The 26,829-nt window shown below is 47.7% G+C and overlaps 1 protein-coding gene across 1 annotated transcript in view; it reads left to right on the top strand.

Moving 5' to 3' along the window:
• LOC144718739 (inactive rhomboid protein 1-like) overlaps positions 1–26,829 on the top strand; it is a 75,374-nt gene that overhangs the window by 35,184 nt on the left and 13,361 nt on the right. Inside the window, exons 2-8 of the mRNA XM_078594236.1 lie at positions 3,038–3,161; positions 12,932–13,062; positions 15,268–15,466; positions 18,091–18,303; positions 20,973–21,101; positions 21,761–21,906; positions 24,780–25,151. Coding sequence (XP_078450362.1) covers positions 3,063–3,161; positions 12,932–13,062; positions 15,268–15,466; positions 18,091–18,303; positions 20,973–21,101; positions 21,761–21,906; positions 24,780–25,151 — 1,289 coding nt within the window. The 5' untranslated portion in view covers positions 3,038–3,062. The remainder of the gene's footprint in view (positions 1–3,037; positions 3,162–12,931; positions 13,063–15,267; positions 15,467–18,090; positions 18,304–20,972; positions 21,102–21,760; positions 21,907–24,779; positions 25,152–26,829) is intronic.

The raw sequence follows: 26,829 nt of genomic DNA, 5'->3' as shown, positions 1-26,829 counted from the left end.
TTCTTGGTTCTTTTGGTAAAGTCACGTAGAAGGGAAATAATAAAATAATAAAGATAAAACATAATAAAATACAATTCTCATGACGTTTCATTCAGACGCTGTCTTTCCGACATACCTGTTCTTCACCTGAGGACGGCTGCTTGCGTTGTGGCCGAAACGTCGTGAGAATTGTATTTTATTATGTTTTATTATTATTTTATTATTTTCCTTCTACGTGACTTTACCGAAAGAACCAAGAAGATGAATCCCTGCAGTCACGAAAGCTTTAAATGGAAATGAAACTCTTATAGTGCAGTGTTTTAACCACTGCACCAGCGCTGTACCGTGTGATATTGAATCGTGTTGATTGGCACTGTGGTTAGATAGCTTGACTAGCAATAGAAGGTCACAAGTTCAAGTTCCAGTGGGTATATACACTTCATTTGAAGTCACTTGTTTGTTATTCCATGGAGGGGCAGGCCCCCGCTATAGCCGTAAGGAATTTTTCACCACTGGCTCAGCTCCACGAAAAAATGTATATACGCACTTTGCCCATGCTTGTGTCGGGCAGAGAGAGAGAGACACGTGGACTTTTTGACTTTCCTACATTATCAAACAAAACATTTCTCAAAAGCTCTGCCCCCCCCCCCCCCAATTTTTTTTTGTTAAAAACAAAAATCACAATATATATCATGTCAGCCCGAGTAAAATCATTCATGTGGTAGTTTTGGAAGTGCCTGGAGTGCAAAGCGTGGCCCCGTTTCCGCCGCTGGGACATCTGGAGAGTGTTCTAGCTGAGGTTGCACGAAAACCCAGATCGCGTCGCTCTTTCGCCTAATTGGAGCAAAATTTTCCCGAGCGCTGCCCATCCTTTTTGCCGCCAGAGCCCAGATGGTCAAGATCCCACGAAAATAAAATTTGCCGTATTTTCCCCTCTTTAAATCGGAGCGGCTCACGTTGCATGGCTCCTAACGATGGCAACCGTTCTGTTTTCCTCGCTGGATGTGGAATTATAATTTTTTTCCATAGCAGCGTTCCAGTGTAACGGCGACACCCATGGTTTTGTTAACACTCTGTCTTACTACTTGCCGGTGTTTTTCGCCGTTGTGCTGTCTAGCTCTCTCCGATGTGTTTTTTGGATTCTACTGCATGATGTTGTTCGGCAGCTTTTTTTGAAATTAAATATCATCATCATCGGCGACATCATCATCATTAGCGGCAGAGGTATCATCATTAGCAGCTGCTCTGCTTACGGTACAATCCAAAAACACATCGGTGGAGAGCTATGTTCTGCGTTGATAGCAACATTTCCCCAGCTGAGTATCCAGGTTTTCTGTGAAGCAGCTCGTGAAATGTTTTACAGGATTATTGGCCAAGGATGGCATGCACAGGTTTGCCAGTCGTGTGTTAAAGTCATCAGTCGACAGATTTTACTTTTGAGGCACAAGTTTCCTGTCCTAAAGTCCCAAAGGTCAACAGAAAGTTTCTTCGTTTTCGCGTCGAGTTTGTGTTTGAGACAATGGTGTGCGTGGAAGAACCCAGATGTCACGGCCCCACGAAGAATGACGAACCAACAACCCATTACAGCGCACGTCAGTATAATAATAATAAAAACATGTTAAGAAGGTCAAAATCTTACAAATCACGGTGACAAAATGACATGCAGTTCCAAAGATTGTTATCGTGCTGTGAAATCATTGGTGTAATGATTCATTGGATCGTCAATTAAAATAGTGCGTGTCTAAAATACATGCGTCGAATGAGTTGTGATCATTTTCAATGCCTCTACCTTGCTTGCGGGTTGAGGAGTGGCGCCGTTCTGAGTGCACTGTGCCTCAAAGCCGTCAACCTGAGTTCGAATCCTGGCCACGGCTAACATCGGTAGCAAGTGTTGATCTTGAAAAATGAATCTGCCTTGGGCCTCCCCCCTAGGTCGAATTAGCCTCAAATGATTACCTTGTCTGGAGTGTAATCATCAGCACTGGGGAAACAAACTCGGCTGTGCGTGGGGTTGGCCACGCCACCACCTCGCTCGGCGCTGTGCCAACCTTCCCCATCAGTCAATGTCGGCTACACATGGGGATCTTTGCCTTTGTTTATTGCCAGCTTATTTGGATTATTTTGCTGCTATGAAATGTAACCTGATGGCGGGACCCCGGGGTCCCGAATAAACGGAAGTCAAAATCGTAATTAGTGAATTTCTTTTCGGCGACTCCGTCCCAACGCGCACATAAACGCCGCGACCCGCCTGGCGCGGATCATTCTGTTGTCGTGTCGTCCAAGCGCAGCAGCGAGGACGAATGCGCAGAAGAAACAACATTTTGAAACTTTGATTAGCGCATCGTGTAGAGCTCGTCGAGAGGAATAGATTGCCGTGTCGTTCGTCTTCAACAGATATAAAATGACGTCGCAACGCAGTTCATGCGAGAGCCGGGGGCTTATGGGACCCCGGGGTCCCGCCATAAGGTTCAGATGTCCACACATGATAAGCCACTTTGTGGAGCTGTCATTTGTGGCCAGGTTGCTTCTGAAAAATAAGTGAATACCTCATTGGGCTTTTCCTGGTAAGATTAAAAACTAATTTAGTTTTATTTGCATATTTTGTAAAGTGATTTGCTTACATTTTGACTTAAAACTTTCGTAGCTGCAGGAATTCATATTCTTTGGATCTTTCGATAAAGTCACGTAGATAGAAAAAAAATCAAGTAAATAAAATAAAAACTATCGCTTGTGTTGTGATGGAAACGTCGTAGTTTTTATTTCATTTACTTAGATTTTTTCTATCTACGTGACTTTACCGAAAGAACCGAAGAATATGATTTGCTTTTCTTTATATACTTTGCACTCCTATCGTGTTTCTGTATTGTTCGTTGTTGTCATAACTTTCTGACCGGGCCCTGCTGGACATTTGTGAAAAAGAGCTTCATAGCTCATCGGATTCCTCCAGTGTTGATGAAACATTCTGATTCTGAGATGCGCATACGTGTGTGTGGTCCCATTGCGCGCAAACCCCTAATGCGAACGTGTTGCTCTCGCGCTGTTGTTCACTCCCGGCCAGGCGCGAACCACCATCGGAGCTGGCAATGGAGATCCCTCAGCAGATGAGCGGACTGCAGAGGAAGAAGCCTCCTGGGCTCTTGCTCAACATCCCGCCGCCAACACAGGACTCTCCCGTGCTCCCGGTAAGCGGCCGCGGCGATGCGGGGCCGGAGGGATGTGGGGCCGGTGCCGGTGCCGCCGCCAAAACTGGCGATTTTTGTCGCAGCCTCGAGCGACGATTTTTGGGGGGGGGGGGTTTCTCCGTAGCAGCAAAATTATTAGTGACTAATATAGCGACTCTCACCGCAGATAAAATTGTGCGGATTTTGGAACGATCCCTGGTGTGTGTGTGAGTGTGTGTACACATTAAGGATCAAAATGTGGACTCTTCGATGCATTGACCGGCGGTGACATTTTTGATCGCTTTAAGAAAGCCAATGAATCGGCTTCGGCTTCGGCTTGGTTTGGCACTGGAGGAGTTGGCAACACCGCCGCCACGCGTGCGGCAGGTGGGGCGAGGGGGTGGTGGGTTTGGGGGGCAAGAAGGGACACACGGGCGGGAAGTTACCGAGGCGACAAAAGGGTCGTGCCTGCCAGCCGTATCGGCCAAGCGAGTCGACTGCTCACAGCATCCGTTGCAGGTCGTTAACCAGCCGTGCGGCGCCGATCGTGTCAGCGAGCGCCCAACTCTTGAGCCGGAAGGTCACCGTTTCACATCGTAGGTCATCATTGTTTGTCATCGTTCCTCACAGGGTCGGTGAAACGAGTACCGCTCTGTAAGAAGTCAGCAGCGGTTGTCTTTGGAGCGGGGCTATACTCGGCCACCGGCCATGTGTCTCGTTAGGCATTCCGGGAGTTAGGCCAGCACACACACACACACACACCTTGACTGCTCAATTCAGTTACTGAAGAAGCTCCCGCCCAGCGCGTGGAGCGAAACGTCGGCCAACATGCCGACCGACGCGCGACACAACCCCGAAAACACACCGGAGAACGAGACAGCACAACCGTGAACGTCTACTCGGTCGTAGTAGTAGCGCAGAAAATCGCCATGGCGACGGTGACGTGCTTCGGCCATTTTCTCAAGCAACGTGAATCAGTCCCCTGGCGTTCTTCGTTTTATTTTTACAAAGCGCTCGGTTGCTTCCTCCCGTTATACTTAGCAGGGTTGTCCGAGAGCCAGAAAACATCCGCTCAGCAGCGTTTCCTTTTTTTAGACGTCCTCATTTCCTGCTGCCCTTGCCTCCGAAGCATTTGCATCATCATCATCATATCCCTGATAATAAGACAGCACCACGTGACGACGCGCCTTGGCAGAAACGCACATGTACAACCCGTCATCTCGCTTGTCAATCCACTGCTGGATGATATCCTCCTCGCCCGCCCCCCCACCGTGACATGCGGACCCTGAGGGTAATTTAACCAAACTTCCCCACGCAGGTTGGTGAACGTGGTGGGTGGGGGGGGGCAAGCACGATTTGGTGGTTGCCCGTCAAAGCACTTGCCAGGCTCAAATCTGCTTGGATTCTCGCGGTGAATTTGGGTATGGTGGGCTTGTGAATATCTCTTAGAATCGGAAGGGTGCAACGTGAAGAGTTGCTTCACTTGCTTGTTCTCCCATATAATACAGGGCAAATGGGTGTTTTTGTTGTTGCAATTTGTAGAGAAACTGATTATGTGCTCTGATGGAGGATTAAATCTAGTTTTGTTTACAGCTCTCTGTCAACCGACTGCGGGCTGAAGGCCTCCCCACACTGTATCGGTCTTGGGGGTCGTTTAACCATATCTCACAAATGAATATACAAACAGACAAAGGTAAAACATTAAAATAAAATTTGAGTGAGTGAGTGAGCGTGTGGACTTTCTGCATCAATGTTTAACGGCAGTATTTGTTTAAAATAGGCAAACCTTGGCACTGGGTTTGACCTTCTAGATCTCATCAGCAGAGTCGGGCAGCTAGACCTGTTAAACACATTTTGCGAGATGTTAACGGACAAAAGTCATCCAGTTAAGCCACGGGACTTGTCAAGACAATTTAGTCAATTGCCTTTAACAGAAAACGTTTTGTTGGAAAACACTGTTTCTGGTCAAACACTATACTGTCCATTAAATGAGACTCACTCTCATTTGTCCTATGTCTTTGTTTTTAAGAGCTATATAGGCTGAGTGGGCCTTACCTGGTAAAATAAAAAATAGTTGATAGTTTAATCGCAGTTGCTGAACACTGGCCCAAAGGCCCAAACTGCCAAGCAGCCAGACACAAACAGCAACATTGAAAGTGTGTTCGATTATTTAACTTTTTACTGAATTGAGTAAGGTTAAGTGAATTTGGGTAACGTAAATATATGGTGGCAGGAGTGAATGGGTGGGTGAATTGGTGATGAATGGCTGAGTGTGGTGAGTGAGTGAATGGGTCAGTGAATGGGTGAGTGTGGTGGGTGGGTGAGTGACTGAATGGTGAGTGTGGTGAGTGGGTGAGTGAGTGAATGGGTGAGTGTGAGTGAGTGTGGGTGAGTGGGTGAGTGAGTGAATGGGTGAGTGTGAGTGAGTGGGTGAGTGAATGGGTGAGTGTGGGTGAGTGGGTGAGTGAGTGAATGGGTGAGTGTGGGTGAGTGAGTGAATGGGTGAGTGTGGGTGAGTGGGTGGGTGAGTGAGTGGATGAGTGATTGAGTGAGTGGGTGAGTGATTGAGTGAGTGAGTGAGTGGCTGAGTGGGTGAGTGAGTGAGTGAGTGAGTGATTGAGTGAGTGTGTGAGTGAGTGGGTGAGTGGGTGAGTGTGAGTGAGTGGGTGAGTGATTGAGTGAGTGAGTGGGTGAGTGAGTGAGTGAGTGGGTGAGTGAGTGGGTGAGTAAGCGAGCGAGTGGGTTAGTGAGTGAGTGGGGGAGTGGGTGAGTGTGGGTGAATGATTGAGTGAGTGGGTGAGTGGGTGAGTGAGTGGGTGAGTAAGCGAGCGAGTGGGTTAGTGAGTGAGTGGGGGAGTGGGTGAGTGTGGGTGAATGATTGAGTGAGTGGGTGAGTGGGTGAGTGAGTGAGTGGGTGAGTGAGTGAGTGGGTGAGTGGGTGAGTGAGTTAGTGGTTGAGTGAGTGGGTGAGTGAGTGCGTGAGTGAGTGAGTGGGTGAGTGAGTGAGTGAGTGAGAGAGTGAGTGATTGGGTGAGTGAGTGAGTGAGTGAGTGAGTGGGTGAGTGAGTGAGTGAGTGAGTGGGTGAGTGAGTGAGTGAGTGGGTGAGTAATTGGGTGAGTAAGTGAATGAGTGGGTTAGTGAGTGAGTGGGTGAGTAAGTGAGTGAGTGGGTGAGTGAGTGAGTAAGCGAGTGAGTGGGTGAGTGAGTAAGCGAGTGAGTGGGTGAGTGAGTGGGTGAGTGAGTGCGTGAGTGAGTGAGTGGGTGAGTGAGTGAGAGAGTGAGTGAGTGAGTGAGTGAGTGAGTGAGTGAGTGGGTGAGTGAGTGAGTGAGTGGGTGAGTGAGTGAGTGGGTGAGTCAGTGAGTGAGTGAGTGGGTGAGTAATTGGGTGAGTAAGTGAATGAGTGGGTTAGTGAGTGAGTGGGTGAGTTAGTGAGTGAGTGGGTGAGTGAGTGAGTGAGTAAGCGAGTGAGTGGGTGAGTGAGTAAGCGAGTGAGTGGGTGAGTGAGTGGGTGAGTGAGTGCGTGAGTGAGTGAGTGGGTGAGTGAGTGAGAGAGTGAGTGAGTGAGTGGGTGAGTGAGTGAGTGGGTGAGTCAGTGAGTGAGTGAGTGAGTGGGTGAGTAATTGGGTGAGTAAGTGAATGAGTGGGTTAGTGAGTGAGTGGGTGAGTTAGTGAGTGAGTGAGTGGGTGAGTGAGTGAGTGAGTAAGCGAGTAAGTGGGTGAGTGAGTAAGCGAGTGAGTGGGTGAGTGGGTGAGTGAGTGAGTTCGTGAGTGAGTGAGTGAGTGGGTGAGTGAGTGAGAGAGTAAGCGAGTGAGTGGGTGAGTGAGTGGGTGAGTGAGTGAGTGAGTGGGTGAGTGAGTGGGTGAGTGAGTGAGTGAGTGGGTGAGTAATTGGGTGAGTAAGTGAATGAGTGGGTTAGTGAGTGAGTGGGTGAGTAAGTGAGTGAGTGGGTGAGTGAGTGAGTGAGTAAGCGAGTGAGTGGGTGAGTGAGTAAGCGAGTGAGTGGGTGAGTGAGTGGGTGGGTGAGTGCGTTGTTGAGATCCACAGCGCGGTAGATGAACGCCGCGTGGATGGGACGAATCGGTGATCCTGGTGGACTGAGACCTCACCATGGTCTCAGCACCGTCGCCGCACAAAGTTAGACAGCACATCGCATTGTGCTCCAGTGCAATCTCTGTGAGAAATAAGACGTAGAGGTTGCGCACACATAATTGGCACAAATCACGGCAAACAGCTCTCATTACCGCAACGGCATGGGGAGGCCCTCGTCCAGTGGTAGATTGATACTGGGCTGGAAATTATTAAACAAACCTTTACTTCTTGAGAGATCTCCGCGCTACAGCACAATTGCATTTGTATCATCATTTATACCACTGGCACTAATGAGTTTTTTGGTTTCAAAAAACGATTCATGTTACCTATTTTATCTCCAATCTTTCTATGATCAAAGCGTTTTGTGTGTTTTTGCTGTTGCATTTGCTGTGCATTAATGCAAACGAAAAGCAACAGTCGTGATACCGTTTGCTAAGAGGGAATATCGTCCCCGAAATAGTTGTGACTCTCACGTTTCCCAGGATCACAGGCAGCGCAACACCCGCTCGCTATCTAACCTTTGCAGAAGCCAGAAACTTCCTCCCGAGTTTATTTTCGATTTGTTTTTCGGCGGTCGTTTTCCTGTTTATCCTTTTCCCCTCTCTCTTAATTCTTCCAGCTGACAACTCCCTGCCCCTTTTGTTTCTCCTCCGTCGCATCCCTGGTTAATGTGCTCCTCTTCCTTCCTCTGTGCAGCGGAACTTCCTGTGCTCAGCCCGCTGATGCGTGATCCTCACCGTGTCACGAGGTGACCTTTATAACTGATAGCACGACTGGGGGGTGCGACTCTGCTGACCTTAATAACCTACCCACGCGTTCATTTAATCGCTAACACACACGCTCACTCACTCACCCACCCACTGACTCGTTTTCGTCCGTTTGTTCATTCTCTCACTCGTCAACTCTCTCTCTCTCTCTCGTCTATTCACCCGCCCATCCGCTGACCCGCACGCACGCTCACTCTTTTTAAATCCTTTATATTAAGTTCGCTTGCTTGCTTGCTTGCGCGCTTACGACCGTGCAAATCTTTCGGTCGTTTTTTAACCACTTCCCGTGATCCAATCGAGCTGACATTTTTGCACACAGACTCGTTGTGCGTGACAATTAATTTTCGTGAAAATTTTTTTCCAAATTTTTACACTTTTTAGGGAAATTTTTTTATATTTAATTACCAATTGCTTAATGGTGGCAGGCAATCATCTGACCCATAGGTGGCAGCCATCTCAAGCCAGAGGACGAGAGGACTTTAGCCGCCACGCATATAAAGGATTTATAGTGAAAAACTTGGTTTTTACGGGTTCATTTTTTCTCCATCACCCATCTACTCTCACTCTCATCCACCGTGGCTAGCTACTTTGTTTAATAGCCAGCGTGTCCTTAAAGGCATAACTCATTATTCAGAGCACATAAGAGAGGACCAGACCTCTCTCTCTCTGGCCCGTCTGTCACCTGTGAAAAAGAACCGTTGCCCGAAACGCCGCCTCCCGTATACTGTTTCCCTTTAAGGCCACGGTGTTATTGACGGAGGCGTTGTTGGTTTTTGTTACGCGACAATAGTTGTGGTTTCCCTTCGGCTTACTCAGCGATGTGTTTTGGGTGACACCATCCGCGGATGCAATTTAGCATCGCACTCAAGATGAAACTTGTCTCCCCGCACGTACATAAAGCGGTGAAAATCAGTCATCGAGCTGAATTAAGAAGCAGGTGAGAGAGTTTATAGACAAAGAGAGAGAAAAAAGCCACTTTTGTAATAGATGCCAGAGGTACAAATGCAAGAGCAACACATATGCAATGCAAGTTAATTTCATATTTCAATAAATAAATAGATATATCGACACTTCCGTTGATAGCACTGCCTTTCAAATAAAATCAAAAAGTTTGTTTCGAGAGGCCAAAGAGGCCTGGTCTCTTAGCGTGCCATGAAAAAGGAACATTGCCCTCAACGTTGCCGATGATTCACTGTTCCTTTTAAAGCCACAGTGTTGTTGATGAATCGCGCACCACTGCCAACGCAGTATCGCCAAATTATTCACTTAGAGTAAGTGAATAAGCCTATAATATAATAAAGTAATTGGGATAAATAATAATAATAATACATAACGCCGTGCAAACTCACTGGAAATATGAAAAACAAATACGATGTGCTATCTGGATAGACGAGACTTAATGGTATTGTTTCATTTTGCAATTTCAAGCGAGCGAGCATTTCGCTAACCCTACTGCTGCACGTGTCAACAGTGCCCGCCATGTGAATGGCGAATTTCCGCCTCTGGTTCAGGGCTGTCCACAGGAAATTAACTCCCATCCTCAATTGAGCCAGATACCACTGTCACTGTATGTGTACCATGACGAATCACATAGTATGAAAGTTTTTAACTCGTCAGATTTTATTACATTTTCTTCGTCAACTTTTACATTGATGATCCGTAAAAAAAAAAGGTGTCGTTAACCCACCACCACCCGACACAGCCAATTAGTAAGGTTTGCCACGTAAACAAAACGCGCTAATAAGTTTACTACTTCAGCACTAACCAGTGTGTTGGAGAGTAAACCCACAACATTGACAATTTGAGTACGACGTTTTGCTGCTGCTGCTGCTGCTGCTGCTTAGCGGAAGAGCACCGACACCTCGATCACCGCCACACCTGCGATCCCACGTGCTCGCCACACAAAAAACCACCGCCACTCCAGATGATGCCATCGAGTAAATCCCCACTTACAGGGGACAGCTCATAGGTCTCGCTCAATTACAGCACGTGGAAATGAAACACCCCCCCCCCCGCTCTATTATTCACAAGCCTCGGAACGTTGCCAAAACTGAGTTTCAACAGAAGACATTGTAACAGCCTGGCATATCAAATCATTGTAAAGTTCACACGAAGAATTTGCACATTTTTTTCATCCATTATACAATTGTGGTTGTATCTATTGCGTTTTTTTTTACCCTTTATTTTTAATAAAGAGGCTTTTTTGTTAAGTGATACGTAGCTAATGATGCTTACAAAAGAAGCACAACCAAAGGCAAAATGCCCAGTGCTCAGACTTAAACATTAATCAGTCATTACCCTTTCTTGGGATAGCTTCTCTCTGCATGGACGGGTGTGTGGCAATGGAGTTGTTTATCCTAAGGAACTTGCAAAGAGCTGGTAGCCACTCACTGTAGCTTATTTACAGTGTCGTGACTATCCAGTCTGTATGGATGTTGAACTTCTTTTGCACCGGACGTAGCCAAACGTGCTAAACGAAGATCCAGTCTACAGCCAGTGCACCTGCACTGAGGCCCACGGACCTAATAAGGACAAAAAAAATTGGAAGGAAAATTTACTTTCTGGTATCTTCCACCTATCCTCCAACAGCGTTTTAAGGTGCGAGTGGAAACGTTGATACGAGTCAAACCAGGCAAGCGCGTCGTCTTCGCAAAGCGCGGGTGATCCTCCTGGCAGATGATTGCCCCTTTAGCAGGCAGGGAATTACCTAATTGCGTCGTGACAAAGCCGCGGCCGAGACAGGGTGTGGGCGGCAGTGACATTCACGCGCGAGACGTCGTCTGCGCCGCTTCTCGCAAAACAATGCCCCAGTCTGACTTTCCCCACTCGCTGCTGCCGTCTCCTCGAGACTCCTTAGCCTCGCCGCGACCCGTTTGCACACAATTGCGGGTGACAACGCCCTCCTCGTTCGGCAGGGAGGTGCATGCAGGGTGACCTCAGCCAGCGGTACACATTCCTCCGGCTCATTTAGCCAGCGCATTTGCACAATTTTCGTTCCAAATGGCACTGACAAAAACACATCTCAACGCATATATTGTATTTCAAACAATGCCACCACAGGAGAGTAAGTGGGCTCGGGCAGGACACGTCGCTTCGAAGGGTACGATGGCCGGTGGTCGAGAATGATAACGCAGTGGCAGCCAAGGAGTGGAATGCGTTCAAGAGAGAACGTGCACCGAGGAGATGGAGCAACGAATATCAATTCGTGCGCAGGTGCTGGCTTGATTGTTCCATTGTAGGATCATGAGAGGTGGTGGCGGGATCGAGAGGCCTTCATCCAGCAGTGGATTGACCATGGCTGATGATGATGATGATCATCATCATCGTCACGCAAGAAAATACTGCGATTTGATGGGATGACCACGTTTTTCATTCGTCGAGTTTGGTGGTCTAAACGACGTAGCCAAGACGTTCAGTTCTTTTGAGCTGGTGGATTGGACAAGGCTGAGAGTATTGCACAGTACATGCGATGTGGTGATCACGTGACATGCATGCAAGGCATGAGTGGAGTTGTGCCTTCCTGCTGTTTGTGAGCATGCCTCCTTTGCATATTATTCCCACTGTGCTTTCAAGTTGTGTCCCTCCAACAGATGTCTCCAATTTTTTTTTGCAAGCTTGTGGTACATAACCTAGATTTTTTTTCAGTGTTTTTTTATTACGTTTATTTTTTCCTCCGATGTTCTGTATAGTCGCTTTGAGATGACCAAATTTGAAAGGCCCTTTTTAAAACGTGTATTCATTTCCAGGCTTTTATTATCAATCCATCACTGGACGAAGAACTTCCCAATGCCGGTTCGATCACGACCGAAGTGCCGGATTTCAGAGTCGTTATTCTCGAGTTAATCACGGGCAGCCCCACGTGCTGCGTTTCCGATTACAATCTTTTAGATTCAGTTAGACTTTTACAGGCACTCTTCGCAATGGGGTTTTTTTGTGTGCAGGCACATTGAGTAAATGACACACGACAAAAAAAACAACTTGCAAGGATCTCCAGTGCGCTATTGTGAAGCATGGCGACGTCCAGGCTGTTGATAATGCATTTGGCGTCGCAAATAGGCACTGCTTTTCTCTGCCCTTTTGGCAATGTTTGTGCCACATGTGCGCATTCCATCACGAGAAACGCTACGAATTGCAGCCAACATTTGCATGGCCTCAAGCAACGTATTTTGATCATTTTTAATACAGTGCAGCAATTGTAACATCAGAGATAATGATGAGATTTCAATGTGATCTGTGTATATCTTCTGTTCGTCATCCATCCATTACCGTATTACCGCGCAATAAGCCAATGGTTTCTGTGCGCAGTATCTTCAGGAAATGATCGTCCTCTCGCAATAAGATTCATCAAATGTACATTATACTTGCAGAACATTTACTTTTAGACACTTTGCAGTAAATATTTTAAAACTATTTTGCCTTTTAGCTGTAAAAGTGCATTTTTCGGGAGTGGTTTCGGGACGTTTCAGGCCGCAGCACTGCGGGGGAGTGCAGGCAGTTTGTAACGTCTCTTACAAAAACATATTTTCTTGACCTCAGACATTTCAATATTTTTCCGCAAGCATCCCAAACTCAGCCAGATCGTCAACTTTTCTGAAAAAAATGTCAGTAAAAAAAACGCGCGATTAAGTAAGTTGTGTGTTTTGGCCTTCATACTCTTAGGTTTTTTCGGTAAGTCACTTGCTTATAAGGGATTACATCTTGAATCATTGCCTCACTTGATGCAGCTAATTCGGCTGTGACGGTCCCACCTGAAAAAAACGGAGACTTGTGTTGCCTCCGAAACGTCGGGATTTTTTGTTTTAATTTATTTTCATTAATTTTGATGTTTTACCTACGTGACTTACCAAAAAAACCTAAGAGTATGAATCCTTGCAGTCACGAAAGCTTCAAATCTAGAATGTTTTGGCCTTCATCTTCTTCTTTCTTTCGCAGCACTTGAATCGCCTCGGGTACGGGCAGAGCCCTGGCCTGCCCCTGGCACCGAGCAAGATCTTCCCTGGCTTGTACGAGTTCCCGCATCCCTACTACCAGAGGCCCCCTTCCATCGGCCAAAGAATCCAAAGGTACCCCCACTTGAATAAACACTCCGCCGGAGTTCGTAATCTCACCCTGTGGCAGAGCACACTCGGCTCACGATGCCGATGTGGCAGGATGACTCAGGGGGTCAATGCTCTGAGCTGGCATCGCTGAGGATCCTGGGTCCTGGGTGGCCACCCACGATGATACTGGTTCTGGAGCTCAGTGAGTTCGTGATCTAGGCCTGATCAACAGTAAGTGCACGAAAATAATTGTCATATGGAATCTTGTTTTCACTTAATTTGGCTCATTCAGCTCTGAAATCGACTATTGTTTTTTATTGATGTGCAATGAACACTCTTTGTAGGACATTACAATGTATGCACAGAGTGTGGATAAAAAAAGAATAGTAACAGATACTTTTAAAGAAGTTTTGTTTGGTTATAGTAGTATCTATGGGGGTCCCTCATGTAACACATGACATTGCGAGGCTGCAGAGTTCCCAATTTATTTTTCCATGCGCATGACATGATGCCAATATAGTTGTGGAAAAAAGAAAACGTAAATAAAAAGAAACGGAGGTTTCAAATCTCAATCCGGGCGTGGTTCAACTCAGCTTATCATCCTTCTGAGGCCAATAAAAGTCAGCAGTGGGTATCTGAAAGACCACATCATCCCGTCATAGGAATGTGGACTTTTCTTGACTAGCTTTAGGCGCATTGCTATGTGGATCATCAAGTATTTTCCATATAATGTAATCGGATTTCAATTCCTTCGATTCCTAATAGGCCTTGTGTATGTTGGATGTGGCATGAATGTAAACCTCTGTACCTTATTTACCTTACTTCTACAAAATCAAGCACGAAACGGCACGTACTGGGATTGGGCTCCATGTGGTCGCAGTAAAATGAAACTAATTCATTTGCTGACTGTGGAATTGGCATTACACTGGCAATTATGTGCATTCCTCTTGTGACCTTTGCAGCAACTTGAAATGAACTGGGGTCCTAGCTTAAGCCCCGGCGAATATTCACATTGCACACGCGACACGGTGTTCATTTTATATAATTGGCGTAAACATCGCCAAAAAAATCTAAAGCCGTACGGCTTGATGTGTGCCTCATTGCTTTCACCAAAATGAAGCTGCCACCATCGCTTTACAATTATTGGCGCACGAACCGCCCTTTGTGTCAATCCACTGTTGGATGAGGGCCTTCCCACGCGAGTGCGATCTTGGGGGTTGTTTGACCATATTTCACCCACGCTCGTCAGTGTGGGTTGGTGAAGGGAGCGGCCCAGGACTGTCCAGGTGGTGCTATTCAGCACGCAATTAAAACAAGGTTTTGAATGGCCTAGGGGTCACAGCACTGAGCTTGGTGTCTCCGAGGGCCTGGGTTCGAATCCAGAGGATTCAGATTCCCGCGATTAAATCCAGTTCTCAAGTTTTCGAGAGTTAACGGGTTTCAGCCCAGGCACAAATAACTACAAGCAAAAACATCAATACATTTGGCTTTTCACATACTTATACACAGATGTCCAGGTCTGAGAATTAAACATTTCGGTTTGACTTTAATGTGACATTTCATGATATATATTGCAGGATGGCATGGCAAGGTTGAGTGTTCTGAGTGTGGGGATAAAAGAGGTCACTTGGAGGGTTCTTAGAAGCAGTTCGGTAATATCTCCTCCCACAGGCTGTTCTCTATCTCATGAGGTGATGCACTTTGGTGATGCCGATAGCACAACTGGAATAAAATTGGTCGAAAGCAAAAAAAAGTGTTTGAATAAAATGTTGCCAACCAGATGATAATCACTCCGATGCCAAATGAGTGTGGCACTAGTTTGCTTGAGCATAGAGACAACTATGATTTGTTTACGAAATGGCCAGCACGATGCAATATATCTGACTACAGTATTAGGCCCGATTAAATTTATTGTGAAAAAATACACGAAAACCAAAAAACTCGTGGAGTATTTTATCATAAAGTCCCATTGTAATTACTGATCATACATATAAAATTGTTGCAGTTGTGATGAGGGAACATTTATTGGTGAAATAAACTATGATTCTTTCCACCATCTCAGCCAAAATAGATCTCTTCACCGGGCGTAGGCGACCTGTAGCGTTGCGGTAAGAGAGAGTCAGAGAGAGAAAGGGCGAGTGGAAGCTTCAAATCAAGTTTGGAGAGTGAAGAGTTGAGAGCCTATTCCCACTCGCTGCTCGCTGACACGCTCCGTCTTTCTCGGCGTAGCGGCCTGGCCGAGTGGTTCGGCCTGGCGCAGGAGAGCGAGGCCTGGCAGCAATGGCAGCGCCGAGGCTTGCACCACTGCGACCGGCGGCTGGGCAAGCTGAAGGCGCAGTTCCGCAAGGAGATGGACCTGCACAACCACGACTCCATCTCGCTCGCCAGCGCCGAGACGCCGCCGCCGTTCTTCGTGGGCATGCAGAAGGTGCCCCCCCTCTCACCCACACCGCTCAACACTACCCGCTCGTAGCCTACGCCACGTCGAACACAGTCACGAAAGCTTCAAATCTAGAATTTGGAAATATTCTTGCGCAATCATCTTCTTCCGAACAGGCTTAATGACGTCACGATTTTCCACATTTCGTAGGTTTTCGCGATCATTAAAAAAAATGTCGTCAAAAGATGAGAATGAACATAAACGCATTCAACCGGAACATTATCATTAAAGGAAGTACTATTACTCATGCAAATAGGGGAATTACCACCTGGCTTTGTGGAGGTGATTACAGTAATCCATCACTTGCCACACGTTACTCCCCAACGCCGATGACGACGATTAGCCCCCGGGGCGCACGACGCTTTGTGAGGGTGGCCATATGGGTGATGCGCGTAGTTCGAGGGCCAGAGTTTGATTTCATCATTATAATAATAATCACGCTCCCTGTCGTGTGATTACGAGCCGGTGTGACCTCAGTGTGTTGTGCGATTTCACAAGGAGTGTTACGTGCTCCTCCAATCTCGGCTTTTTGTTGTTGTTGTTCGCGATTCGTGAACGACTTGGGTCGCTTTGAGAATTGCACAACGTGTGCCGTGCCTGGCCTGCGTGTGCCCGTGGCCACTTCTCGCCTGCGTTCTCGGGCACAGCAGCGGATAAAACAAAACATCAGCTCCTGCGTTTACAGCGGGGCAGGGGGGGGGGGAAACCCCAAAAAACCTTCACGAAATTTCAAAACAATGAGTCAGTTGCCACCGTGTGTATAAGGGGCCGTCCATAAATGACGTCACGCACCTAGGGGGGGGGGGTTCAGACATTTGTGACGATGTGTGACGAGGGTGGGGGGGGGGGGTTTGAGAAATGTGACGTCACATCAAAATGCGCAACTTTAAATCAATATAGACAACACGTTCTACTTAATTAAATAGACTTTTGAATAAATGTTTTCTCCTACAACATCAGAGTGCAGCGCCACATTAAATATGCACTACAATGACAATAGTTTAAAGCGATTTGAAGCATGTTTTATTTGGGGGGGGGGGGGGCAGAGCTTTGTGACGTCATATTTGAGGGGGGGTCTGACTTTTTGTGACGAAGGGGGGGGGGGTCAAAAATCGTCCAAAATCGGGAGACGTCATTTATGGACGGCCCCTAACCACCAAACCTTCATAATGTTATCATACTTGTGAACACTACACCCAACGCCAACCCAGCACTCGGGTCAAAGTCCAGGTTTCCTCCAGAGATCAGTGAGATGCACACCAACAGACTCCCTTTCAGATGAAAAAGAGACGTAAAAGCGAGTTTTTATTACAGCATAAAACACTTTCAAACGACCATTGTTGTGCGTTCTTTTCATCAACAAAGCGTTCTTAATTTTAGCTCCGGTGACATTTGGTGATGAATGCCCAACTGGTCTTTGCCTGCAGTGAGGCTTTTGTGTCACGGCGGGCTGCGCAAGTGTTAAGACAACAGCTGTACTCGCCTACAGAAAGAAACATATTGTGTTGATCTTGCTGACATTCAGAAAGGAAAGAAATAGTTTAGGTTGCGGTTATTCGCGTAGCGTCCACGAGCCGCCGGCCGTGGAATGTCATCATCGGATCGGCGAGAAAAGGCAACAGCTTTTGCAGAGAAGCCATGCCGTTGTATTTCCTGCACTTCCCATTCACACTTCTCTTCCCCCGTTGAAGGCCCTTGCGCTTTTCGGTTCTATCAGGTACATCTTTAATGGCGGACACACGCATTAATGTAAGCAGCAGTAAGATCTGCAAGTTTAAAGAGGGAACGTTGATCGGTGTCGTTGGAAGAGTTAACTGCGGGGTGAGGAGGTGTTGATGCGATTGAAAGAAATGCATTAAACGCATCGTGATTGACTCCACTTTAATCAGATAGCAATAATAAACCACATTTCTTGGCATTCTACTTTTTTATATTTAACGGTAATATAAAGGTTTACACGAAAATAAATAGCTCACCGATGTGTTTCATTTTTATTCGATGTCAATCTTGTTGAAACCCTTTAAACCAACAAATTACTGTAAAACAGACCTGTACACATAAAATTAAATTTGAAAAATAACACTTCGTTTTTTACTTCTGGAAAGAGGGCCACCTGAGCAATATGTGGATCAACCGGCTTGAAATTTACACCCTTGTAGCTGCGTGTGTCCTCGCTAACAAACTGAACCCCGTCTCATTACTGTCGGTCCCGTTCACATTGTGCCGGCTACGAGACCCCTGGGGGGCCAATAACGCGTGCCTGTGTGTCGTTAATCAGGTCGTAACCTCCGGCGCGCTTGTTCCGTTACAATGCCGTCCTATCTGTGACCTTCCTAAACCTGCTCGGGGGCGTAACAGGAGGTCAAGACCACCCACGGCTACCGGCCATTCGACCCACGACCTCCTGACCTCCGCGTCCCCCCACTTCGTCACCTCGTGCTCGAGTGAACTTTACGACGTAGAAGCTCGTGGATGTTGGCCCGCAAAGCCGGCGACTAAAAGTCTATTTTATTTACACGTGGTAGGCACGAAACGGAGTTACACCGCGTGTTTGTTTTACGACGTAGGTCTCTCTCTCTCTCCTCTCTGTGGTGTCGGCGACGGTGTTGCAGGTTTACGACCCGCTGGCCCGGGGGCGAGCCTTCCGCGTGGCTGACGACATGGACAGCGTGAGCGTGCCGCCAACGCCCGTGAGCCCCGGCGCGATCTCGCTCGCATCGATGGGCAGCTACCGCTCCGGCTACAGTGGGCGCGGAGTCACTCCGGGCAGGACCCGCGACTCCGGCCCGAAACTCAGCCTCAAGGCGGCCGCCGCCCTCCTCCGGGTGCGTCTTTGGGAACCGGGCCCACCACGGCGAGAAAGAAAACGCAGCGGCCGCTGAGCAGTACCGCTGAGTTGAAATCGTGTCGGTTAATAACAGTAGTAGCGATAATACTACAGGCAACTGTCGATCATACCCATACGTAAGTCGATCAACGGAGCTTGCGAAAAGGTTTTAAAAGTTTTTTACTTGCACCCACGGGATTTCTGGCATTCTTGTACCAGTGGAGCAGCTGTGTTTAGTTCTTAACTTCATCGCAGATCATCATCAAAAGAGTCACTCTCTCCCTTGAGCAGAGCAGGGAGCCCCCGCACATTATGTGTGGTTAAGGCAGCTCCAGATTGAGGGCATCAATAAAGCAAACCCATCAGCACATGGGCAGTTTACTTGGCAGTACTGGTCTCACTTGATTCATAGAATCTGTTATCTGGTGTTAAATAAAATAGTTTAACACGTAGGCTTTCGCGACCAATATTATTCATTATAAACTTTTTGGGGTTAGATCACGCTATTTATAAATGTGTAATAAACTAGTTTAAATGAGCAATTTTTATTTGACCAGGTAGAGCCCACTGAGATATTAGTTAGCATTTTTTTTAAGCAACCTGGCCACAAATGAAAGCTCAACGAAGTGGCTCATCATGTAGACATTTAAAGTCGCCAAATAATCTAAATTATGTAAAAGCACGATTCTAAATATTTAGGGAAAAACCGGAAGACCCGGTGAAAAAATCCATGCGACCACGTGGAGAGAGAGAGACACCACAAACTCGTAACGCAGGCGTGCGTTACGAACCCAGGGTCAGAGCTGGGATTTGGTCTCATGGCATAAAACGCAGAGGCTCCATGGGCTCGGTTCACTTCATGAAATATATTTAGCCATCAGCTCGTGGGATCGCTGTGTGTGCATGAACAGCCCTATGATAAATCCATGCTGGCTGTGGGGGGGTTATTTGACAATACTTCACCAAGCGGCAAACCAAAGCAAGCACCCTTCCCTGTGATCATGGCAATGCAGAATCAGAGAGCGGTGGTCAGGAAGCCTTGGTAAATTGTATTTGAGGATATTTTAACAGATTGATGACACAGGGCTTCATTTCAATCGGGTTTATCCAGACCAGTGACCTGGAAAATATGAACACACCGGCGCATCACGTCCGGTATATCTGTTAACAATTTTTTTTTCATAGCGACGTTTATGCCAAATTTCATCTCACAATCGCTGAGGAACCACATATATGCGGGAAGACAGCTAGGTAGTGAGCCATTAGCAACAATTGGCCAAGCTCTGCGGTCCTCTATATATCAACATGTTTTCAGCAAATAATTGCGTGTCAATACATGGAATGGCTGTGGCTGCGCATCACATGCCACCTAATGCAGTCTACCAGAGACGTGGAAAATATTTAGTGAGAGATGAATGCCTGGATGCCAGCCTATGCCGCTGTGATTCCATGATGTCATGACTGGTTCTGAGGTCATCCCGGTTAAAAGAGGGAGCAGCAATGTGGGCTATTTATGGCTGATTACAAACAGTCCGAATGAAGCAGATAACTACTGGCTGGAGTTCCCGGCTGGCTTGGCTCCAGTTTGGTCCTGAGAGGGGTCAGGATCTGTTTCTTGTGAAGGAACATTCCCCCACCCACTCTGGGAATATAATTTTTTGTCGAACACACACGAAAAAATGTAGGGGGTGGGACATTACATGGGAAAAATTTTGCCTACCATACACTGTCTGAAAATAAATCTCTGGGTCATCATGGGACATAATTACAAAACATCTGTTTGTTTAAAACTACCCCCCCACCCCCCATTTGGTTAATAAAATGCCTCAGCCAATGGCAAACACTGAGGTTGGCTTCCAAATCCCACCGGAGATGTAAACTTTCTCTAATCAGCACTTACGAGGCTGTGCACACATGTTTTAAATTTTGGCCACATTGGAGCATCCCATTTTTTATTTTCTCATTACGATTGTTTGGAGTAGCAGGATATATTTAGTAAAGGTTTTGTTTTCATGCAGTATCGTTTGGTTGGGCAGTGCTCATCAGTGCTGACAATTCTGAAAAAGTGATAACAATTCCACAGCCCCATGGCTAAAGGCCAATTGACCCACAGGACAACGTCAGTGGCGATAGACCTATGGTGTGACCTTGTTACAAGGGGGACTCGAAAAAAAACTCAGGGTGGGGGGGGCACGACACGGTAAGCCTTGAACAAACTTTAAACAAATGTCAAACGCTAAAACGGAATGAGTAACGATACGATCTACGCATGTCTACGATGCATTCTGATGTAGCTCTTAGGAGAAAAGGGCTGTACCAACATCTTTTTTTACTTGAAGAATTTAGAAGGGGTGGAGTGGGGGGTGAGCCCTTAGCAGGGGAGGGGCGGGGTGGGGGTGCTCAGCCCCCGACGCTACAGCGGTTGTTGAATGGCGAGTGACGCCTGAACCGATCCTTCGCCTTCTCTCCCTCCGCTAACCCGCACGGGAGAAGTACGGCCAAAACAACCTCCGTGATAGATACAGCACATGGGTCCTTCATCCAGCCAGCAGTGGATTAACAAGCGGCTGTGGTCATTCCCGTGATTCATAATAATCGACGCATGTGATCTCGCTCACAGTGGTAATGGACTTTTTTTTTATACTGAAACGGCGCGCTGTTTTGCAGGGCCACACGGAGTGGGATGGAAAGCTCTCCAAGCCTAACCCAAACCGCAGGAGCTTCGCACCCTCCATCCTGCACGAGGACGAGTACTTGACCTGTATCGACGACCTGGACACGGCCTTCTTCAACATGGTGAGCCATGGATACACATATTAGTGTAAGGATGTCCGTGCGGACGGCCTAAAATAATAGTTGTAAAAGATCAAGGTGCAGTCCGGAATATGGTCGCTCACGGCACTGCGTAGCCGAAGGTACTTCAATAGAGGGAGCTCTTGAGAACCACTCTAGGGGGTATTTTTTGGCCTACTCTTCCACGTCTAGGAAGAGGTTGGAGCGCACTTTACCCCAACGCATATGACCTGCCGATTGACTGACTATGGTGTACCCTTTTATACTGCTGGGTGGTGGGCGATTTGACACGGTGTGCTCTCTGGGATGGCAAGGCCGTGGTATGGTTAGGGGTGGTGTGGTGTGATGCGGGGTGACATCGTGCAGAGTCGTCTGGTTTTCTGTGGATTGGGGTGAGGTTGCATGGTATGCATTCTTGCACGGAATGGCTGTGGCATGATTTGTTGTTCAGCAAGGCCGTGGTATGTTAAGGTGGTGTGGCATGATGCGGGCTGGCATGGCGTCGTGTAGCATTGTTATCGGTGCAACGGATAAGGTGGCACGGCACGCATCGTTGCACCGAATGGCTGTGGCATGGTTTGTTGTTCGGCAAGACCGTGGCGTGGTTGCTTGGACGGTGCGACGTGACTAATCGTGAAATATCGCTGCCCGTGCGTGTGCAGGAGCACTCGCAGGGTTTTCTGGAGGACAGGCCGTACCCGGGGGAACCCAAGGATGCGCAGAACACGGACTACTCAGTGGACCGCGGTTCGGCACTGACGGGGTCGGCCCTGGACCCAGCTCAGCTGGAGAGCACCCGTCAGATGCTGTGAGTATCCGGTCACCCTTACCCAAAACTTGCTCAAACCGTGTATAGTACACGAACCACACTCTTTTTTTTCCAATCAATGTGGCCGTGTGCTGCGATGAGCTGGGCACAGGGCTGAAGTGAGTGCCACTAATGTGCCACATTGCAAACGCAACATGTAAATTGTAGATTGAAATCAGCAGATGTATACACGGAACGTACACTTTATGTAGCATGGGGGGGGCACATGTATGTACAGCCCTCTTTGTCAATTCACCGCTGGATGAAGGCCTCCACATTCCGTGCGGGTCCCGGGAGTTATTTGACAATAGTCTACCACGCTGGTCCGTGCGAGTTGGAGAAGGCGGAAAGCGTAAATGTGGGAGCATGGTGCCGTAGCACAGCGGTGGATTGTCTGCACCGAACTCTGTCGGCCACAACGTAGCCTCGCTCGCACCATAAGGCACCTTAAATAGTCATCACGGAATTGGCGAGAGTTGTCAATGTGGATTTAACTTGCAGGGAAAAGTTGAGTCAAAGTCTAGTATCCTCGTGTTTACAGAAGAGTGGGGGAGGCACTGTTCCGTGGGCCGATGGGCTGGCTGATTTGGCCTTTGACTGCCATTTGTACTCGCAGACGTTCAGTGATGAGTCACGCTTTCTGCAATATCACCACCCCAATCATGAAATGACATCAGTGACTCATTCTTACATATATGTTATGTGCAGTCTTGTGATAAATACAGTGACACATTAATAAAAAAATACAAGTGTCTGTGATATCGCAATAAAAGAAAAAATAAATAGTTGTCCATTATCCATAAGAAGTCCATTATCCATAATAGAGGGGTTTTTTTGTTAGATCGCGCAAATCTATAAATGTGTCGTTAAACTCGCCACCACCCGACACAGCCAACTAATAAGGTTTGTCACGTAAACAGAACATGCCAATTCGTCACTAGTACAGCACCACAGGTTGTGTTGGAGAGCCAAGCCACAACATTTACAATCTGAGTACGACGTTTCGCCAGTAATTACAACTAGCTTCATCAGGCTATAGCCAGATTTGTGAAGAAGTCTAACTGTTTCGTTCCTTGTAAAGGCTGCGAATACAAGTGACCAATTGTCATGTTCTGTTTACGTGACAATCCTTACTAGTTGGCTGTGTCGAGTGGTGGCGAGTTTTAATGACACATTTATATATTTGTGCGATCTAACCCAAAAAAACTGTTATGGATGATATTGGTCGCGAAAGCCTACGTGTTAAAAAGAAGTCCGTCAGTTAAATTGTCACGTGACATTCATTACTGGCAGTGACAGGACAGGTAGAAAATCGCCACCCACCCCCCCCCCCCCCGAAAGGATTTCAGAGGTAGCTCTGTTATGTCCACTTCCACCCGCTGTTCTCTAACATGTTGGGTTGCACTTTTGGGCAGAAGACTTCCAAACGGCTGTTCGGTCTCATGACGCGACACTGGATATCGCAATTGAGATAACGTTAGAGGGGATTTGTTTGTTTTTTGTAATTCGTGTCCGCACCTCCGATTGGCACTACGTACGGTGCGTAAGAAGTTCAACGTACATGCATACATGTCGTAAGGCCTTCAGGTCCATCATTTACTCGCATCGCATTTTTCAAGCAGGCACACCCTGGAATCGGTTCAACCTCTTCTGAGGCCTGTCAGCAGGGTGTGGCTTGGTACATCAATGCTAGCTGTGTTGCTTGGCATCAGAGTTGAAACTGCTGGAAAACATTTGTCCAGAAGGCAGTTTTCTTTTTTTTGTGGCGATGAAACAAGGCACTTGTCTGTTTTGTTTGTTTATTTTTTTTTGGTCCAAGAAGCCCAATGATATTTTTTTAAATGCAGTTTTTCACTCACAGTTGCTCTTTGTGTTTGTGGTGGGAGTCCTACAAAGTGTTGCGTTGTCATTTCGAGATACATTTTTTTTCAGCTCGGTTGGGCAAATGCAGCCTGTTGCAGCCAGTTTGAACCTTGACGAAGCACTTGACTCACGATTGGAGAGAATCGAAAAAGGAAAATTCTGACCGGAGGCAACTCAGTCCGTCGCCAATCCTTGGTGGCTAATAAAATAAGACCGCATTTCGGAAAATGAGTCGAGGCTGTCCTGCGGCAAGACTGATCCTCACCATAGACATACGGAATATTTGCTGCCATGGGCTTCTTACGACCAATGGCGATGAGGCCCACTCAACGCTCACTTGTTCGTGCAATCACTTTGGCTTCGCTGTTTCATCGTATGAGCCCGAATGTGAAGTCACGTTGTGTAAGTGTCGCTTTGTGCAAATGATCTTCTTCTAGAGTTCCCTCTGCCCAACGGCAGGTCCATGGCTCCAGCTCCATCCATCGTGTTCAATGCTGCTCCCCCCCCCCTCTTCACCTCGCAACTCCACACGCCATGGTGCTTGAGAAATCGTTTCGGGGTTAATAGTCGAGTTCGTTTCCATTCCAAACTCTGCAGCCAGCAGTGCATCAACCCTGTGCAAGAGAACGGCCCTGGAAGGGGATGTCACATGACTCCTTTAGAGGTCACTTCAAAAGTTCCGTGTATCCACACTATGAGCAGACCTTTTATCTTCTGTGGCCAAAGCGTGCTGTTCACGAGTCAATCAAATAGAAATGTTCAATCTCAGAGCGGGAATTTAGCCACGTGAGGCAAAATTGGCATCGTGTATTTTTTGTGTGCAATCTTCGGTTGACCAGGCTGAGAGCCCATCAACTCGCTCCACTTTAAGAGCCCAGTGTGACCTGAGGTGTGTGTCCGGATTCGAACTTAGGATGTCGGCGTCTCTGATCCCCTGAGCCACTCGGAAGCAGCCTGTGACCCGCGTCCCGCTTCTCTCCTCTCGTCTCTCTCCCCTTCGCTCCTGACAGCCCCATGGAGCGGGGCTGGCGAAAGCAGCGCGAGAGCCTTGAGGGGGGCGGCAGCGGCGGCATCGGTGGCGGCACTGGCGGCGGCGGCGGCGGCGGCGGTGGCGGAACTCCTGTGCAGCCCAAGGTGCCGCTCCGGCAGGAGGTGGTGAGCGTGGGGCGTCCGCGTGGCCAGCGCATCACGCCCGTCGTGCGCTCGCTGGTGCTGCAGGACCTGCGCCCGACGAACGGGCACGGCGACGCTCACGGGCACGGCTACGGCACGGGGCTGCTGGGCCGGATCGCCGGGCACGCGAGCGTGCGGCGCAGCGGCAGCTTCACCAGCCGGGAGCACGAGGAGCGGCACCACGAGATGGAGGACTTTGGGGATCACAGGTGCGGGGAGCGGCCTGCATCAGCGTCGTCGTCAATGTACTCCGCTGTCATCGTCGTACCTGCAATCACTACCTCCACCATCACCACCATCATGACCATCATCATTATCGCGACAAAAACTGTTGCTGGGAATCAAACTCATAATGTAGGGCGCTGCTCTCTGTGCCAACCGCTCCACCGTGCCTCCACTCCACCACAAATATATTTAATGTTAATTCAACATAAGTAGACCGCAATCTACCCTACACAAGTGCATTTGTTTTTGTCACGTATATAAACACATCAATGTTTTGTTTGGGGACTGAGTAATGTGTGCATACTCCTTCACGTATCAGAGAGCTGTACTTTGACAAAGCGACTTGAACAAAAAAATCTTACGCAAGACGCTTGGAATTTCACGGCAGGAGGAGCGCTTACATTACCAGGAAGCTCAGAAACAAACGTGGCAAGAGAGTGTGGGGTGTATTCGAGAAAATCAGGTTGTGAAACATGGGGCTTGTTTTCAGGATGGAGGAGGGTAGGTCACCGACAAAGCCATCGGAGTGGCACCCAGAGGGCCAGTGGGGTAGGCCTGAAGCCTTACGGTAGGAGCCTGTTCGAGCAAACTTTGATATATCAGGGAATCGACTGGCTCCAACATCGAACAAAGACGGTCACTGCATTGCACGCTTTCCGAAGCGTTTCTGCGGCCGTCTGGGAGGCCCTTCCTTCCGATATTCAGAAGCCACTGGAGAAATACACTTTTAAATCTAGATTGAAAACTCATTTCTTTAGAACTGCTCAATGTGTTTAGCTTGCTGTCCTTCCCCTGCACCTCCGATTAGCGCGGTGGGCCTTCTTACGGTTCGAAAGAAGTTAAACATACATGTACACACGCTGTGCAGCAGACAAGGGATCTAGCAGAATGAATGAAGCAAGCGATGGCGGAGTGTGGTAACATCGACGGCATTGGCTTCAGTGACCTCTTGAACTTAACCTTATACAACACATATTGTTTGTCTTTTTGTGGCTGCACTGTGTACGAGGACTTAACAGCTCGTTGAGCTTTAATCCTCTTGGGGTTCTTTTTAAAGTGCAAGGCCTTCATGAATCAACGTACCGTAATCGTTATACAATACTTTATTGAACAGCGCAGTTTCGATCATCCCCTAATGGGAGTGAGAGGTCTGCGTTTCTTCAAAAGTATTGCGGTCACGCATACGACATAGTCGTACATCATGGGTCATAAATAATATAACCTATGCAAGGCATTGACGCGTGACAAACGGGTGCGTTGTGTTTTGTTGTGTTTTTGTTGCCATCTGCTGGAAAGGCCGTGCACAACAGCAGCAGCTGCGCCACCTCGGCTTACCTGTTCAGTATGAAGCCACAGGGGGGGATAGTGCATCCATCGTGTATGGAAGCGACAAAATAAATACGAAGCCTAAAAAAAGTTACATGTATCGATTGATGAAGCTGAGTTCTCACGAATCCGGGTCGCGGTGCGTTTCAAGAATCGGTTCGTTGTTTTGAGCGTTGCGGCGAATGTGGGCGCCACGAGTCCCTGCAAGGGCCACGTGACGTGAATTGATGCGTGCATCGTGAGCCTAAGAATCGGATGGCAATCATTAGTGGAATTTCCAAGGTGGAAATATCTTCATTGAAATTGGAATGGAGTTTGCCATTTAAAGGGTGTGTT

The sequence above is a fragment of the Lampetra planeri genome, chromosome 5 (genome assembly GCF_965212315.1).
Source record: "Lampetra planeri chromosome 5, kcLamPlan1.2.h2, whole genome shotgun sequence".
Lineage (NCBI taxonomy): Eukaryota > Metazoa > Chordata > Hyperoartia > Petromyzontiformes > Petromyzontidae > Lampetra > Lampetra planeri.
The sequence above is the reverse complement of the archived record's forward strand: the minus strand, read 5'-3'. Positions and strand labels throughout refer to the sequence as shown.